Genomic DNA, 19,507 nt, shown 5'->3' on the forward strand with positions numbered 1-19,507 from the left:
TATGAATCATAATTAAAAGTGTGGGCTCTAAGGGATCCAGTGGAGAGCCGGGTTCTCCATTTACACGGTACTATCATGTTCATGTTAATCATAATGACTCACCGAGCGCGCTCAGACAGGAAAGTGCGGCGATCTGCACTGTGGCATTCTCAGGATAAGACACGCACGCTTTCACTGCTACTTTATGGACACCATTCAGCACCAACATATTGTAGTAACTCTCTGGAAAAAGTCAAAAACAAGACAACACAACTCAAAAAAGCATCAAAACTAAACAGTACTTTTTAAATGTTGTAAGAACAGCCTTGTTTTAACATGACCTTTGACCTGGGCTCACCTGACGTAAATTTCCGTAACAAACAGCAACCAGCCTCCTGTATCGACTCGGAGTCGAGCCAGATCTCCATAGCCTGACACGTCAGACTGTAGCATTTAACGGTTTTGGACATCAGAATCTCAACGTTGCTGGCTAGATCCAAGAAAGAGAAGCTTGTTTAATATTGTTCATAATGATAATCAAGACATTGATCATGAAAACATTGAGTGAGCAGTGTGTTATACCTGGAGCAGCCAGCGGTATGAGGACCCTCAGCACCTGCAGCACCACATGCTCACTGTCCATGAACCGGACCAGCGCATTCAAAACCACCTCATGGTCCTTCTTCTCAATGAACTCCACCAGATGATCCTCAGAAACTGACAATCAAGCAGGTTACTTTAACAGTTCAATCATTCTGTGTTGTATTATTTCACTCAGATGTATTATCAAAAACTGCATAAAACTTTAACAATATAATATTTTAAAATGTAATCAAATTAAATGTGAACGATTCCTTTCTTTATTGGCAAATAAAGAGATGCACGACAAACAGTCAAATAGTGAATTAAAACATGGACAAAATATTGTGTGATATTCCTTAAAAATGATTGACTATAAACTGTATTGTATTGTTATTATTACTTTGAGAAGTACATTCTGCTGTCCAGCAATAATACATTTCTCCAAGAGAAACCAAACATTTATTTTGGCGGGTTGTTGTGAAGACGTTTGACTTTCTGTGTATCTGATGATAGCTTTATCAAATGAAGTGGTGAAAACTCCAGCTCTGGAGAAGAAGTCCTTATATAGTTTCCTTATATAGTTTCCTTATAGTTTCCTTATATAGTTTCCTTATAGTTTCCTTATAATTTCCTTATAGTTTCCTTATATAGTTTCCTTATAATTTCCTTATAGTTTCCTTATAGTTTCCTTATATAGTTTCCTTATATAGTTCCCTTATAGTTTCCTTATAGTTTCCTTATATAGTTTCCTTATATAGTTTCCTTATATAGTTCCCTTATAGTTTCCTTATAGTTTCCTTATAGTTTCCTTATATAGTTTCCTTATATAGTTCCCTTATATAGTTTCCTTATAGTTTCCTTATAATTTCCTTAAATAGTTTCCTTATAATTTCCTGTAATTTATTGTATTGTTATTATTACTTTGAGAAGTACATTCTGCTGCCCAGCAATAATACATTTCTGTTCCAATTTCTTCAAGATAAACCAAACATTTATTTTGGCGGTTTGTTGTGAAGACGTTTGAATTTCGGTGTATCTGATGATAGCTTTATCAAATGAAGTGGTGAAAACTCCAGCTCTGGAGAAGAAGTCCTTATATAGTTTCCTTAATTAGTTTCCCTTATAGTTTCCCTTATAGTTTCCTTATATAGTTTCATTATAGTTCTCTTACGAGAGGTTCTCTCGTATTGCGTAAGTTCCTTACGCTACGGGAAAGTATTCTTTCTTCGAGATTTCTGAAAAACCCAAAATTATCCTTAATTTTGTAACATTGTCAACGCAGTGCGGCAGCCTGGCAGACCATAGCAGGCTATTCCAGCGTGCTATTGGCTGCTCTGCTGGCAACTGCAGCAGCCTATCGGTGAGCCCGCGTGACGTGGCGACCAATGAGGGCGCTTCGCGCCCACCTGGCTTCATTTGCCTACAGGTGGGGCGTGGCCACGTGTATATAAGCAGGGCTCACGGGCTGCATATTCGATTTTCTTTTCTTCAGCGAAGCCCTTCGCATCGCTGGATCTGGAACCCGCCGCCGTGATCGTGCAGACGAGCAAGCAGAGGACAGCGCCTGAAGAAGCCGGCAGCATCGCGCCACCTTCAGCCATCCGTGCCTGCTCTGCTATCCGGCAGCATTATATCCTTTCATTGCATGTGTTCTCGCCGTTGCGTCACACGTTTCATAAAAGAGCACGAGCGTTTTTATCAAAACGCCTCGTTCCACCTGCGGCTCGTGCCACGTGCAGCTCAGCACCAGAGACCGCCATGTGTCTGCGCTCTCTGTCTGGGCCGTGACCACGCCGCCGCCGCACTCCTCGCGGGCGATTGCCCCGAGTGCGAGGAACTCTCTATGTCGACCCTGCGGGCTCGACTCGAGCAGTTTTATGATGACATCACTCCGCTGTTCCCCCCCTCTGTTCAAGCCGCGCCACCGCGCCGCTTATAAGGGATGGTTGAAATGAACGGTCTCGGAGCGAGCCTCCTCCCCCTCTGTTCAAGCCGCGCCGCTTACAAGGGATGGTAGGAATGAACGGTCTCGGAGCGAGCCTCCTCCCCCTCTGTTCAAGCCGCGCCACCGCGCCGCTTGCGAGGGATGGTAGAAATGAACGGTCTCGGAGCGAGCCTCCTCCCCCTCTGTTCAAGCCGCGCCACCGCGCCGCTTGCAAGGGATGGTAGAAATGAACGGTCTCGGAGCGAGCCTCCTCCCCCTCTGTTCAAGCCGCGCCACCGCGCCGCTTGCAAGGGATGGTAGAAATGAACGGTCTCGGAGCGAGCCTCCTCCCCCCTCTGTTCATGCCGCGCTAATGCGCCGCTTACATACAAGGGATGGCAGAAACGGACGGTCCTGCAGCTCTCTTTACGTTACAAGAGAGCTGTTCCACCCTCGCGCACATTTCTCAGTCCCCTCATGAGTTCAGGCGACTGGAATTGTTCATATTGCTGTACACGAGCCTGTTAAGACACGCACGCCAGCGAACAAACGCCGTCATGAGACATGACGCTGACATATGCTCTCCAACGAACCCGCATTCCCCCCTGTTGGACCGCGCAGATTGCGCCGTTCACAAGGAATGAGAGTGCGCATGGTCACGAGCATGTTCAGCGCGCGCGTGCGCGCCGCACTCACCGGGAAATTAACAGAGGGTGTTTTCGTCCCGCTGTGGCCGGACGAACCGCCTTTCTCTAGCATTTCTCAGCCCCCTCTCCAGTTCAGGCGGCTGGAAATATTACTATTGCAGTAACGAGCCTGTCTTTTATGCACACACGACTGCCAACAAGCACGAGGACGTACTGCCGTATGCTCGCGCTAACTGAACGCTATTGTGTCCCTCCCGGTAGCACAGTGGCAAAATCAGCGGCTGAAACGCCGGAGACCCGAGTTCGAGCCCAGCTCTCGCGGCAGATAAAAATGTTTACTGTCCGCTTCCCCGGGCTCGCGGCCAGCTTTTCTTACATACAGAAAGCTAACTTGCACCACGTGGCGCTAGAGTATTTTTGGGCGTCTATACATAAGGAGAGAATAGACGGTTAAGTCCCGCTGCGGCCGGACCACCGTTAAAACTCTGTTTTCCTGTCAGTCCCCACTCCTGTGGCTACTGCAGATGTTTTCCACGCAGCCTACGAGCCGGCGGACTCGCCCTCTCGCCTGTTTCCAACTGAAGCCCCTCCAAAGTCCTCCTAGCAGAAGGGGGAAGTGACGGTTAAGTCCTGCCGTGGCCGGACCACCGTCAAAACTCTTCTTCCTATCAGCCCCCACTCCTGTGGCTGCTGCAGATGGCTCTCACGCAGCCAACGAGCCGGCAAAACTGCCCTCTCGCCTGTCTACAACCGCCGTTTTACGACGAACCAGAGAAATCACGAAGTTGCTTTTATTTCTGGTTGCACGGCTCACGCCGTATGTGTTTTCAAATGCAGTAAACGTGCCCACTTTTGTGTTCACCCCTGCACCCAAGCACCACAAATCCCGTGTCTCTCACTCACATAAAGCGGCCACCGGCCGCTCGAGTGCTAGAGTTAGGTCACGTGTCCGCTTATTTGCGCCCACGCCTAATCACCACACGCGCTGTCACACAGACACTCTTAACCGGTCATGTTCCACGCGTAAGAGTTGTGCCCGCTCAAACGCGCTCACACATTTTCGCGAACATTCTGCCCCCGGCGCCATGCGCCACGCCACACACCATTTGTTCTCCGCCCAAGGTGGCCGGAACGACGAGTGTAGGGCCACACACAAGCCACTCCCCGCTCGAAGCGGCAGAGATACAGTGTGTAAGGCGGCCAGCCATCGAGAGCGATCGGCTGGCCCACAGCACAGAGAGCGCGCGCACTGCGCCCGCCCCTCCTATACAGGCCGTCAAACCCGCGAAGCGCGGCGTTTTGAGCCCGGAGGCCGTTCTATCCCGTGTGGCACACGCGAGAGCGTGGGAAGCCATTCCAGGTGTATCAGAATGGGTGCTGAAAACAGTGAAGCACGGCTACACTCTGCAGTTCGCTCGCCACCCTCCGCGCTTCTGTGCGCGTACAGAGACGAGAGTGAGCGAGGAAGTAGCACATCTACTTCGAGCAGAAATAGCCATGCTGCTGTGCAAAGGGGCTATAGAACCGGTTCCCCATTCTATGAGCGAGTCAGGCTTTTACAGCCGGTATTTTCTCGTGCCAAAAAGGGATGGGTCGCTCAGACCGATTCTGGATCTGAGGCGTCTGAACAAAGCTCTAATGAGAAGATCGTTCAAGATGCTCTCGACCAAGCAGATCCTCGCGCATACTCGCCCGAGAGACTGGCTAATCTCCCTAGATTTGAAAGATGCATATTTTCAAGTCAAGATAACGCCACGTCACAGGCCATTCTTACGATTCGCCTTCGACGGCCAGGCTTATCAATACACCGTCCTTCCGTTCGGCCTGTCACTAGCACCCCGTACATTTACGAAGTGCATGGACGCGGCCCTCGCTCCTCTGAGAAGTCGAGGGATGCGAGTGTTGAACTATCTGGACGATTGGCTCATCCTGGCGCAGTCAGAGGCCGAGCTCCTCGCCCACAGGGCAATGCTGCTCAGCCATCCGGACAGCCTGGGGCTCACGGTCAATTGGACCAAGAGCTCATTAGTGCCCACGCAATCAACCTAATTTCTGGGTTTGAATCTGGACACTGTGGCAATGTCAGCCCGCCTGTCACCCCAACGCGCGCGCCAAGTTCAGCGCATGGCTGAGTACTTCCGGCCGGGCAAAATCGCACCTCTCAAGCTCTTTCAGAGGATGCTGGGACGTATGGCCTCAGCTGCAGCTGTGCTCCAGCTGGGCTTAATGCGCATGCGCCCGCTGCAATGCTGGTTAAACGCCCGAGTGCCTCACAGAGCCTGGGCGTCCGGAGGCTTCAGGATCAGAGTGACTCAGGGCTGCGTGTCAGCCCTAGAGCCCTGGTTAGTAGCCGACTGGTACCAGAGGGGAGTGACGATGGGAGCCATCTCACACCGCAAGGTCATCTCGACGGACGCCTCCACCACGGGTTGGGGCGCCGTTTTCGAGGGCGGATCAGCCTCGGGCCTCTGGTCGAGCGAGGAAAAACTCCTACACATAAACTGTTTGGAGATGATAGCGGTAGAGAACGCGCTCAAGCAGTTTCTCCCGCTTATACGAGGACACCACGTGTTGGTCCGGTCGGACAATACCACAGTGGTGTCCTACGTGAACCGGCAGGGCGGTGTCAGGTCCAGGTGTCTGGGCAATCTGACAGAACGCCTGCTCGTGTGGGCAGACCGCTCGCTGCGCTCGCTGAGAGCTGCGCACGTACCGGGCCACCTCAATGTGGGCCCGGACAAGCTGTCCAGGGGCCTCATTCTCTCAGGAGAATGGTCCCTGCACCCCCAGACAGTCCAGCTGGTATGGCGCCTATTCGGCAGAGCGGAGCTCGACCTCTTTGCAACAAAAGAGAACGCCCGCTGCCCGACATTTCTGTCCAAAAGCGAGGATGCGCTGTCCCAACCTTGGCCCAGCCTCCCGCTGTATGCTTTCCCGCCGATTTCCCTATTGCCCCAGGTCATAGCGAAAATCAGGGAGACGCGCCGCCCGGTGCTCCTTATAGCGCCGCGCTGGGAGAACCAGATTTGGTACCCAGAGCTGGTGAAGCTGTCGCACTCACCCCCCTGGCCAGTTCCGCTGAGAGCAGACCTCCTCTCTCAAGCAGGAGGGTCAGTTTGGCATCCCCATCCAGAGCGATGGTCTCTGCATGTATGGGTGACCAACGGATACCCGTTGACCTGCCCGAAGGGGTTATGAACACGATTTCACACTCTAGAGCCCCCTCGACGAGGCGGTTATATAGTTCTAAGTGGTCGGTGTTCACTGAGTGGTGTGTTTCCAAGGGATTGGACCCACAGCAATGTGGGGTCCAGCGGGTGCTCTCCTTCCTCCAAGAGCTTTTGGAACTGGGCAGGTCCCCTTCCACGCTCAAAGTGTATGTGGCGGCTATAGCAGCGTTCGCTCAGACGACGCTAGGTAGCACGCTAGGAAGGAACAAGCTCATCATCCGTTTCCTCAGAGGAGCCAGACGGATGAATCCCCCGCGGCCCCCTTTGGTTCCTATATGGGATCTGGCCTTGGTCCTAGAGGCCCTGAAGGCTCATCCCTTTGAACCGCTCGAGACTGTGGAACCAAGGTTCCTTTCGCTAAAAACCGCGTTCCTGATAGCTCTGGCTTCAGTGAAACGCGTGGGGGATCTACACGCGCTCTCAGTGAGCCCGACGTGTATGGAGTTCGGTCCTAATGACTCTAAGGTCATTCTCAGACCGAGGCATGGTTATGTCCCCAAAGCGATCGGCACTCCCTTCAGGGCGCAGATTATCTCCCTCTCGGCTCTGCCAGCATCCGACGAGGGGGACGGTGGCAATATCCTCTGCCCTGTCAGGGCATTGAGGGTTTATGTCACACGCTCCGCCGCCTTCAGGCGTTCTGAGCAGCTATTTGTTTCGTTTGGAGGGCGCACTAAAGGTCTCGCCTCCTCGAAACAGACCCTGTCCAGGTGGATAGTGGACGCGATTGCAACTGCATACGCTTCCAAACACCTGCAGTGCCCGCTAGGTGTCAGAGCACACTCCACCAGAGGCATGGCCTCTTCGTGGGCTTGGGCCAGAGGGATTTCCATCCACGATATCTGTATGGCGGCAGGCTGGGCCTCCCCGTCTACGTTTGTGAGATTTTACAATCTGGAAGTTCCTGCCTTACAGGCGAAAGTGTTATCAGTTCAATAGGGCTGTTGGTTCTGCCCAGTGATTCTGCGCAGACATAGCTCACATACTGGTAGTAAGTTCGGTACTAGGCTCATGTGAATTTGAAGGAGACCGGCGGTGCCGTTCCCTCATTTACGAGACGAGCTGTTGTGAGTTTGAAGGTGACCGGCGGTGCCGTTACCTCACTCATATAACAAGATATTGTGAATTTGAAGGCGACCGGCGTTGCCGTTCCCTCATTCATGAGACAAGGTGTGGTGAATTTGACAGGGTGTTGTGTTTGACAGGGTGTTCTGTCCCATGAATTTGACATTCATGGGACAGGGTGTTGTAACCACCTGTTGTAACCACCCGTCAGTTCAAATGAAGTGTCCGTATATGTGGTGGCCCGTTTCCTTTACCGGCCACCCTGCCCGAGCAGTGTTTTTTCCCCGGTTCCCTGGGATACATATGCTGTATGCGAGGCGCGCACGGCGTTGACAATATGTTCCCGTAGCGTAAGGAACTTACGCAATACGAGAGAACCTCTCGTAAGAGAACGATACTCGGTTACTTAACGTAACCTCGGTTCTCTCTAGAAGAGGGAACGAGTATTGCGTTCCTTGCCGTGCGCCCTGCGGGCTTTTACGCTTCAGAACTACGAAAACCGAATATGCAGCCCGTGAGCCCTGCTTATATACACGTGGCCACGCCCCACCTGTAGGCAAATGAAGCCAGGTGGGCGCGAAGCGCCCTCATTGGTCGCCACGTCACGCGGGCTCACCGATAGGCTTCTGCAGTTGCCAGCAGAGCAGCCAATAGCACGCTGGAATAGCCTGCTATGGTCTGCCAGGCTGCCGCACTGCGTTGACAATGTTACAAAATTAAGGATAATTTTGGGTTTTTCAGGAATCTCGAAGAAAGAATACTTTCCCGTAGCGTAAGGAACTTACGCAATACTCGTTCCCTCTTCTAGAGAGAACCGAGGTTACGTTAAGTAACCGAGTATCGTTTCCCTTATAGTTTCCTTATAGTTTCCTTATATAGTTTCCTTTCAGTTTCCTTATATAGTTTCCTTATATAGTTTCTTAATAGTTTCCATATATAGTTTCTTTATAGTTTCCTTATATAATTTCCTTATATTTTGTTTATATAGTTTCCTTATATAGTTTCCTTATATTTTCTTTAAATAGTTTCCTTATAGATTCCTTATATAGTTTCCTTATAGTTTCTTTAAATAGTTTCCTAATAGTTTCATTATATAGTTTTCTTATAGTTTCCTTATATAGTTTCCTTATAGTTTCTTTATAGTTTCCTTATAGTTTCCTTATATAGTTTCATTATAGTTTCCCTTATAGTTCCCTTATATAGTTTCATTATAGTTTACCTTATAGTTTCCTTATAGTTTCCTTATATAGTTTCCTTTCAGTTTCCTTATATAGTTTCCTTATATAGTTTCTTAATAGTTTCCTTATATAGTTTCTTTATAGTTTCCTTATATTTTGTTTATATAGTTTCCTTATATAGTTTCCTTATATTTTCTTTAAATAGTTTCCTTATAGTTTCCTTATATAGTTTCCTTATAGTTTCTTTAAATAGTTTCCTTATAGTTTCATTATATAGTTTTCTTATAGTTTCCTTATATAGTTTCCTTATAGTTTCTTTATAGTTTCCTTATAGTTTCCTTATAGTTTCCATATAGTTTCCTTAAATAGTTTCCTTATATAGTTCCCTTATAGTTTCTTTATATAGCTTCCTTATAGTTTATGGGCGGCAGTGGCTCAGTGGCTTGGTGGTTCGATCCCCGGTTCCACCTGACCAAGTGTCGAGGTGTCCATGAGCAAGACACCCAACCCCAGCTGCTCCCGACGAGCTGGATGGCGCCTTGCATGGCTGACACCGCCGTCGGTGTATGAATGAGTGTGTGAATGGGTGAATGTGAGGCAAAAATGTAAAGCGCTTTGGATGGCCGTAGGTCTGTTAAAAGCGCTATATAAATGCAGTCCATTTACCATTTTTACTTATTTAGTTCCCTTATATAGTTTCCTTAGTTTCTTTATATAGTTTCCTTATAGTTTCCTTATATAGTTTCCTTATAGTTTCCTTGTATAGTTTCCTTATAGTTTCTTTATAGTTTCCTTATATAGTTCCCTTATAGTTTCTTTATATAGTTTCCTTATAGTTTACTTATTTAGTTCCCTTATATAGTTTCCTTAGTTTCTTTATATAGTTTCCTTATAGTTTCTTTATATAGTTTCCTTATAGTTTCCTTATAGTTTCTTTATATAGTTTACTTATAGTTTCCTTACATAGTTCCCTTATATAGTTCCCTTATAGTTTCCTTATATAGTTTCCTTATATTTTCTTTATAGTGTCCTTATATAGTTTCCTTATAGTTTCTTTATATACAGTAGTTTCGTTATAGTTTCTTTATATAGTTTCCTTATATAGTTACTTATATAGTTTCCTTATAGTTTCTTTATATAGTTTTCTTTATATAGTTTCTTACTATACTTTAATATTCAAAGACACTATTTCATATCACAATTGTATTTAAGTGTACAGCCCTATCAAATAATGCCCTATTTGAGGGTATAGGGGGACTCAGCCTATGACTGGGTCATAGGGTGCTATATTAATATTGCACATACTCAAAGGAATTTGTGACAAATCATGGTTACCTGTCTGCAGCAGTAGCTGTAAAGCAGCACATCCCTGTAGCTGAACCTCTTCTCTGTCACTGAACGACCTCATGGCCTCCAGAACCAAAAAAAACACATCCACTTCCTCCTCATCCAGAACTTGCATCACAATTCCACCTGACCCACAAACAAACAACACATCCATCAGAACCACATTTGAACCACAAACACCAAACATTAGTTTAATTTCAGGAGGCGAGTGAGAAAATGCGGCAAAATGTTGGTGTACCTCAAGTGCTAATCTAACCATCATTAGGGGTTCAAGCTTAACACTGATTGTAATTGTTAGAATTTCCCAGGCTCAGCATTTTCTAGTGTTGTAGTCAAGACCACCTAATTCGAGATCAAGTCAGGACCAAGACCAATGTGTGTGGAGACCAAAACTTTGAGGGGTTGAGACCAAGACCAAGACCAAGGCAGGGCGAGACCGAGTCGAGACCAGCACTCCTTCAATTCATAAAGATCCACATTACCGCCTGAGAAATGACTTATTTTTAATCATGACACTACACTATATAGAGCTGATACCAATCAAATGAAACTACCTAATTACATTAATGATGTTAATAAATAAATCAGACAATGCATTTATTAATATCCCAGCAGTTGTGGTCTTGACCGGTCTCGAAACAAAATCCAGAGTCCTCTTAGTCTGCGACAGAGACAAGACCTTCAAAAAATGGTCTTAAGACCGGTCTCAAGACCAAGACCGGTCTCGAGTACTACAACACTAGCATTTTCCCATAAAAGTGATCGGGCAGACCAAACTCTAAGTCGTAGAGACTTGAAACTTTGAAGGATGGTAGTACCCACCCCGTCTACAATGTCACCAAGGCTCGCCCCCAATCGGCCTGATGGTGGCACTATAGCGATCAAAAGTGCATAATGGCTTATGACTCCTAAACCGTTCGTTGTAGACTCAAGTAGACTCAACCTACTTTTAATAGTCCTAGGTTTTTCGCCCGATTAGAACCAAACCAGTGCAGAAATATTCTCTGGAGTCTGATTGTCAATAGTTATCAAAGAAAAGTTGAATTTTCTATTCACGTCTGCACTTTTACTGAAACGGCTTCATCCTTCTTGAACGGAATGAGATCATTTCACCAAACTTGGTACACCCATGTTTGGGCTCAGTCTGTAGTCGCGTGAAAAAGGATGTGGCGACTGGCCACTTGGTGGCGCTACAAAACATGAAAACAGCTATAGCTACACAACAGTCAGTCCGATTGACTTAAAAACGAACTTTGTCCAAGGTGCCGCGATTGTCTATGAGGACATTTGTGTATCTCACACAAGCACAGCTGCCTTTGGCCAGTGAATATCGACCGGTTGTCAAACAAGTTTAAAGGAGGCCGATCGGAACGAAACTCACTGTTTGACTCGCAGCCCTAGAGCCCTGTGAGACATTCAAAAGAAATCGGCCTCCGGGGGGTGCCTTCACATTTTTTCACGCGTGTAAAGGATTGTACAACCCCAAATCAGAAAAAGTTGGGACAGTATGGAAAACGCAAATAAAAAAAAAAGAAGTGATTTCTAAATTTACTTTGACTTGTATTTCATTGCAGACAATATGAACACAAAATATTTCAATGTTTTGTCTGGTCAACTTCATGCCATTTGTAAATATGCATCCTTTCCTGTCATTCAGATCTGCAACACATTTAAAAAAAAGTTGGGACAGTAAAGCATTTACCACTTTGTAATGTTGCCATTCCTTTTCACAACACTTAAAAGACGTTTAGGGACTGAAGACACCAAGTGATGAAGTGTTTCAGGTGTAATTTTGTCCCATTCTTCCTGCAAACAAGTCTTAAGGTGGGCAACAGTACGGGGTCTTCGTTGTCGCATTTTGCGCTTCAAAATGCGCCACACATTCTCTATTGGAGACAGGTCGGGACTGCAGGCAGGCCAGTCAAGTACCCGTACCCTCTTCCTCCGCAGCCAGGAGTTTGTAATGTGTGCAGAATGTGGTTTTGCATTGTCTTGTTGAAAAATGCACGGACGTCCCTGGAAAAGATGTCTTCTTGAAGGCAGCATATTATGCTCCAAAATCTCTATGTACTTTTCAGCATTAATGGTGCCTTCACAGAAGTGCAAGTTACCTTTGCCAAGGGCACTGACACAACCCCATACCATGACAGACCCTGGCTTTTAGACCTGTTGCTGGTAACAGTCTGGATGATCCTTTTCTTCTTTGGTCCGGAGCACACGGCGTCCATTCCTCCCAAAAAACACCTGAAATACTGATTCATCTGACCACAGTACACGTTTCCACTGTGTGATGGTCCATCCCAGATGCCTCCGAGCCCAGAGAATCTACGGCGCTTCTGGACACTGTTAACATAGGGCTTCCTTTTGGCACAGTACAGTTTTAACTGGCATTTGTGGATGTAACTACGTATTGTGGTACTTGACAAAGGTTTGCCAAAGTAGTCCTGAGCCCATGTGGTGATATCGCTTATAGATGAATGACGATTCTTGATGCAGTGCCGCCTGAGGGATCGGAGATCACGGTTGTTCAGCTTAGGCTTGCGCCCTTGTCCTTTACGCACTGAAATTCCGCCAGATTCCTTGAATCTTTTAATTATGTTATGCACTGTTGAATGTGAAATATCCAAATCTCTTCCTATCTTTCTTTGAGGAACATTGTTTTTAAACATTTCAATAATTTTCTCACGTATTTGTTGGCAAACTGGCGATCCTCAGCCCATCTTGGCTCCTAAAGGATTAGACCTTTCTTGGATGCTGCTTTGGTACCAAATCATAATTACAATCACCTGTTGACATCACCTGTCTCAAATCACATCATTATTTAACCATTTTACCTCATTACTAGCCCTAAATTGCTCCTGTCCCAACTTTTTTTGAAATGTGTTGCAGGTCTGAATGACAGGAAAGGATGCATATTTACAAATGACATGAAGTTGACCAGACAAAACATGAAATATTTTGTGTTCATATTGTCTGCAATGAAATACAAGTCAAAGTAAATTTAGAAATCACTTCTTTTTTTTATTTGCGTTTTCCATACTGTCCCAACTTTTTCTGATTTGGGGTTGTATATCACACGATTGTTTGCACATGCCCACGACATTCATACCATATGGTAGAACTCCTCATTCTGAGCAACTTTGCCTCTAGGATCGCCGCAGTCAATCGAACCGTTTGTGAAATGTTGGAGATTATTTAGGGTGACCATATTTCGATTACCGAAAACCAGTACACTCGGCCCGGCAATGAGATACTCAAATAATACTCGAAGTTTACTCAAAGATTCCTTATTCATTTCAATACATTTAAAGAATGCCCCCTCTGTATGAATAGAAAATTGTTATATTAAGCCAGGACAGGACAGGGAAAACAGGACGTTTGGTCACCCTCGATTATTTCAATAACATACTTTTGCCAACTACTCCTAGGTTTTTGGCTCAACTTTGATAACTGATAAAAAGCTTTAAAACTACTATATTTCCTTGGTAAATTTCATGTATTGGCTGTAAATGGTCTTTTCCATCTATGATCTAGACGGTTTCAGGCTTGACAAATAAAACAATTTCGTTTTTTACGAATGTGCTTAAAGGCCTTAATGCGCTTGAACCCCAATGAATGCTGCTCACTGCTATATTCATAAATATGTCTGTTTAAGGCGAATGTGGCTATTTCATAATAACCAACTAATGAAGAACTCCATGTTCACGGAACTCGTGAACAACCATCACAAAACAAAAAAACAGCTGTGGATCATCCAGGGAACGACACACCGCACTGAGAATCAATGGTTCAGAAACTTTTTATCAGGGTTATTTTAATAAATTCAGCAATTTTTTTGTCTTGTGGACTATATGTAAAAAAATTGTATGTAAAATATCTTATTCAGGACAGTACTAAATAAAAAATAACATGCATTTTGTATGATCCCTCTTATTTAGTTAAAATTATTCCCATTTTCACAGATTCTGCAAGCGGTTCACATACTTTTTCATGCCACTGTTTATAATGTACTGTCATATAATGTCATTCGCAATGCTTCATGGGATGAGATTGCTTCATAAAATACATTAATAGGTACACATTACTGCAGGGCTGTCCAATCCTGTTCCTATCTACCTACCTAGGTGTGTAATGCGGTCTTCACGTGCTCTCGGAATTATCGTAAATACGAGTTTCCTAGGTAAAAATTGCACACACATCCTCACATTTTGAAACATGAACGCAATGAGCTCTTAATCACGACTTCAGAAGTCGGAATTATCAAATTTCCGATAGCACGTGAAGGCAGCATTAGATCAGGGTTGCAGCAACTTTGCAGAAAGATAGATAGAACAGGTTTGGCACCCTTGCAGTGCAGCACTGTTTGCTTGCTGTAATTCATATGGGAGCTGGCTGGTTTGGTTGGAAAGAAGTGTTGGCTGTATAAACGCCTCTATGGAAAAGCAAGTCTTACCTGACTTAAGTAGCAGAGCCAGAGCTCTCAGACCCACCATCATCATCTTGGCGTCTTTATGATACATTGAAAGCACCTTAAGAATCTGCCTGTGAACAAACATGCAAACATAAACCTGATGAACATGAATTTATGGGTTTATTCATTAAAAGCCGGTTTAAGTATCTTAGGCATCATGCCATGTTACAACCAAGCAGCAGTTTCAACCATTTACTGTTGTAGGGCTGGGATTTCAAAACGTCTTGTCGCTTCAAAATCGTCTAATTGTATTCATGAACGACCAAAAAAAAATCAGTTTTATTTTTACCAAATTTGGTGTTTTTCTGGAATCCATTTTAATGGTTTCATTAAATTAATAATCAAAAATCATGTCTAATTAATTGAATTACAAAAAACCACATATCTATTTTTTTTTCCCCAGAAATTCTGTGTTGTGTATTTTTTTTCTTTCTGGCAATCAAATGAAGGCATAACACATTAATTTAAATGATCATTTAATCATATAAAATTAAACTTTTTTTTTCTAATGCTCATGTGCCACTGTTGGTGCTTTCGGTGGTGGACAGGGGTCAGCATGGACACCCTGACTGGTCTGCGGCTGTGCCGCCCCATACACAACAAATTGAGATGCTCTGTGTATTCTGACACCTTTCTATCAGAACCAGCATTAACTTCTTCAGCAATATGAGCTCCAGTAGCTCGTCTGTTTGATCGGCCCACACGGGCCAGCCTTCGCTCCTCACGGGCATCAATGAGCCTCGGCCGCCCATGACCCTGTGGCTGGTTCTCCACTGTTCCTTCCTTGGAGCACTTTTGATAGAGACTGACCACTGCAGACCGGGAACACCCCACAAGAGCTGCAGTTTTGGAGATGCTCTGACCCAGTCGTCTAGCCATCACAATTTGGCCCTTGTCAAACTCGCTCAAATCCTTATGCTTGTCCATTTTTTCTGCTTCTAACACATCGACAAAATGTTCACTTTCTGCCTAATATATCCCACCCACTAACAGGTGATGAAGAGATAATCAGTGTTATTCACTTCACCTGGTCATAATGTTATGCCTGATCGGTGTATGCTGCTCTATTTAAGAGCTCTTATTTTTCTATTGTTATGTCATACTCTGTAGTTAAAACCTCATTTGTAATGTCCCTAGAACAGCATTCTTAAGTTACAGAATATTATGTTTTCAATTGGAAATAAAATTGGTTCATACATTCATAACTTCAAGACTTGCGAAGCACTTTTTACTGGATTCCCCAACATATTCATAAATACGCCGCAGCTTCTAATCAAATCTTCAAAATATAATCTTATACACTCACCTAAAGGATTATTAGGAACACCATACTAATACTGTGTTTGACCTCCTTTCGCCTTCAGAACTATGTGGCATTGATTCAACAAGGTGCTGAAAGCATTCTTTAGAAATGTTGGCCCATATTGATAGGAGAGCATCTTGCAGTTGATGGAGATTTGTGGGATGCACATCCAGGGCACGAAGCTCCCGTTCCACCACATCCCAAAGATGCTCTATTGGGTTGAGATCTGGGGCCTCATTTATAAACGTTGCTTACGCACAAAAGAAGGCGTACGCCGATCTCTACGCAATAATTGGTATTTATAAAAAGCAAACTTGACGGGAAAATGTGCGGTCCTTCACGCAAGCTCTGACCCAGGCGTACGCACAAAAACGGGTGAAATGAGAAATGGCGACACCGTCGGCAGATGAAGAAACACGTGAAAGTGTGTGAAACTGTAGACCGTTGTGTAAAAGAAATGGCTATACTGCCTCTCATAAATAACTTGAAGACTTCACAAAGCAAGTCTTACAATTAACAGCCTACACGAACACCCGTTTGATCGATCTGCAGTGTAAAACAAACGAAAATTACAACAGAAATGCAAATTAACACATATTTGCAAAAAGAAAAGTGAAATATGTTCTGCAATAATATTGCCATGTTATGCACTTCATCCTCATAAATAATATGGTAAACAGAACGAAATAATGTACAAAACTGATATTCTCGTCAATGTATCCGTCTGGTGGAGCAGATATAGATGCAATTAGACAGACAGACAGACAGACAGACAGACAGACAGACAGACAGACAGACAGACAGACAGACAGACAGACAGACAGACAGACAGACAGACAGACAGACAGACAGACAGACAGACAGACAGACAGACAGACAGACAGACAGACAGACAGACAGACAGACAGACAGACAGACAGATAGATAGATAGATAGATAGATAGATAGATAGATAGATAGATAGATAGATAGATAGATAGATTTATTAATTGTCAAAAAGTTATTTTTGATAAAATAACATATGACGTATGTCTCAACCATTCAGAAAACTGCAAGAAATTACATTTGCACTGAACTATTTCCCATTTCCACGTAGATAATAGGGATAGGGATTAATAGGGATTCCCCAATAATTGCCGCCAGTCTCTCAGGGTCAGCTCCGCTGTCCCCTTTCCCCACCCGTGGCAGAAACACTCTGGCGATGGAGCGCTAGACGCTTTTTTGCCTCGACTTTGATGTCCGACCATTTCTTTTTTATTTCGGCCATGGTCCAAGGTTGTGAGGCTACAGCATTTACGGCGTCTGCAACCTTTTGCCACTCAAGTGCCTTTTTGGCATTAGTAATGCCCACACTGTGCCCTCCAAACAACATTGTTCTCCTCTTTTCCACCTCGCCAACGATAACTTCTACTTCACATTGAGTGAAGTTACGTTTTTTTTTATTTCCTCTCTGTGTTTGCCATGATTTCGCAAATTATAAATATTAACTTTTGGGCGTTTCACAGACTATTTATCGGCAACTATGGGCGTGACATGAAGCCGCAAAAGCTGCGCTACATTTAGAATTGATTGTGATTTATTAAGGGAAAACTGCGTAGGACGTGCGTGCGCACGGTTTTATAAATCCGAATATTTCTGTGCGTACGCACGTCCTATGTCCTATGTCATCCGTACGCCACTTCTGACGCAAATCCTACGCAAAGTTTTATAAATGAGGCCCCTGGTGACTGTGGGGGCCATTTTTAGTACAGTGAACTCATTGTCATGTTCAAGAAACCAATTTGAAACGATTCAAGCTTTGTGACGGTGCATTATCCTGCTGGAAGTAGCCATCAGAGGATGGGGACATGGTGGTCATAAAGGGATGGACATGGTCAGAAACAATGCTCAGGTAAGCCGTGGCATTTAAACGATGCCCAATTGGCACTAAGGGGCCTAAAGTGTGCCAAGAAAACATCCCCCACACCATTACACCACCACCACCAGCCTGCACAGTGGTAACAAGGCATGATGGATCCATGTTCTCATTCTGTTTACGCCAAATTCTGACTCTACCATCTGAATGTCTCAACAGAAATCGAGACTCATCAGACCAGGCAACATTTTTCCAGTCTTCAACTGTCCAGTTTTGGTGAGCTTGTGCAAATTGTCGCCTCTTTTTCCTATTTGTAGTGGAGATGAGTGGTACCCGGTGGGGTCTTCTGCTGTTGTAGCCCATCCGCCTCAAGGTTGTGTGTGTTGTGGCTTCTCAAATGCTTTGCTGTATACCTCGGTTGTAACGAGTGGTTATTTCAGTCAAAGTTGCTCTTCTATCAGCTTGAATCAGTCGGCCCATTCTCCTCTGACCTCCAGCATCAACAAGGCATTTTCGCCCACAGGACTGCCACATACTGGATGTTTTTCCCTTTTCACACCATTCTTTGTAAACCCTAGAAATGGTTGTGCGTGAAAATCCCAGTAACTGAGCAGATTGTGAAATACTCAGACCGGCCCGTCTGGCACCAACAACCATGCCACGCTCAAAATTGCTTAAAGGTCCCATGGCATGGCATTTTTCTATTATTTTATAGTGTTTTCTGAGGTGTACTTATATTATTAGTATGATTTTTACATCATAAAATGTCATAATTTAGAAATAAAAGGCATTTTTTCTATACTGCTGTTTGCCCTGTGGCTGAATGCCCTGCTTCAAGAGGCGTGTCTGCTGTGAGACTTCATTAAAAACGCCCACTGTTGTGATTGGCTGACATCTTTGCATTTTAAATGAGCGGAGGGGGCGTGGTTTAACGAGGCACGAGCAGGCACGAGTCTGCCAGAGAGACGGATGGACCTGTGTTCACTTCTCATCAGTTCTCTCAGCATGTCTCAGTTCAGGGTGAACTGTTGTAGTTACTAGCATATACTTCAGGTTATTAGTTTATTTCTAGTCGGAGGGGCTGTCACTCATGTCAGAAAGTTAGTAACTTTAGTAAATTATGGATCAGCGCTGACTCGAGACGCGAACCGTTTAGAACGATTCAGTCCGATTTGGTGAACTGGTTCGGTTCACTAAAAAGAACCGATTCAAAAGAATGATTCGTTCGCGAACCGGACATCACGGAGACGAAGCGATTGCTAACAAAGTTATTTATAGTAACTACTGAGTTATGAGAGCGCTGTCAGTCAGCGCGAGTTTATTGTGTTTGTATCTGAGAGTTCTGAATAAACACGAGTCCCAGTCACACCGAGTCCTCTTCATCATTATTCTACCAACTTTGTAACACATGCAATTACAGCCAGATGAACGAGTTAGTAAGTGTTGAGTATAGCATTATTTCTAGATATGTTCCAATAATATGAATAGCGTCATTGACGCGCATTGAGTTACGTTACACAGCGCAAACAAAGACACAACAGCTGTAATCGAATGTAATCCAGTTTATTGTGGGGAAAGCTAGCCTAGCCGTATACCCTCACGCTTACCCCCCTTCTGCTTAATCTCACGCCGCGTTTGGTGCCTCCGCTGTGGGCCAGATGCAGTACTGGGGGTCGGGGATGTTGGAGGCCGAGCTTCGGCGTGTGTGAAGTTTATCTCTAAAGATGTGACTGCTGATGTTAAACAGAAAAGACTGTATGCACATTTTAGAACAGATAGACGCGACAAGGACGTACAAAAACACTGACTCACAAGATAGAAAACACGAAAACACCGTTCTGTCGGGAGAGAGAGAAGCCGCTGCGTGTCCACAAATAATAAATAATAAGCTACACATAAGAAATCAATGATCACAGATCAGAAGGA

General features: G+C 44.9%; 1 protein-coding gene across 1 annotated transcript in view; it reads right to left on the bottom strand.

Moving 5' to 3' along the window:
• lrrk2 (leucine-rich repeat kinase 2) overlaps window positions 1-19,507 on the bottom strand; it is a 97,759-nt gene that overhangs the window by 68,191 nt on the left and 10,061 nt on the right. The window contains exons 4-8 of the mRNA XM_079808751.1: window positions 14,406-14,494; window positions 9,941-10,078; window positions 562-696; window positions 338-469; window positions 103-222 (exon numbers count right to left, since the gene is read on the bottom strand). Of these exons, the coding sequence (XP_079664877.1) occupies window positions 103-222; window positions 338-469; window positions 562-696; window positions 9,941-10,078; window positions 14,406-14,494 (614 nt within the window). The remainder of the gene's footprint in view (window positions 1-102; window positions 223-337; window positions 470-561; window positions 697-9,940; window positions 10,079-14,405; window positions 14,495-19,507) is intronic.

Source organism: Gobio gobio (genome assembly GCF_949357685.1).
Source record: "Gobio gobio genome assembly, chromosome: 25".
In the NCBI taxonomy this organism is placed as follows: Eukaryota; Metazoa; Chordata; class Actinopteri; order Cypriniformes; family Gobionidae; genus Gobio; species Gobio gobio.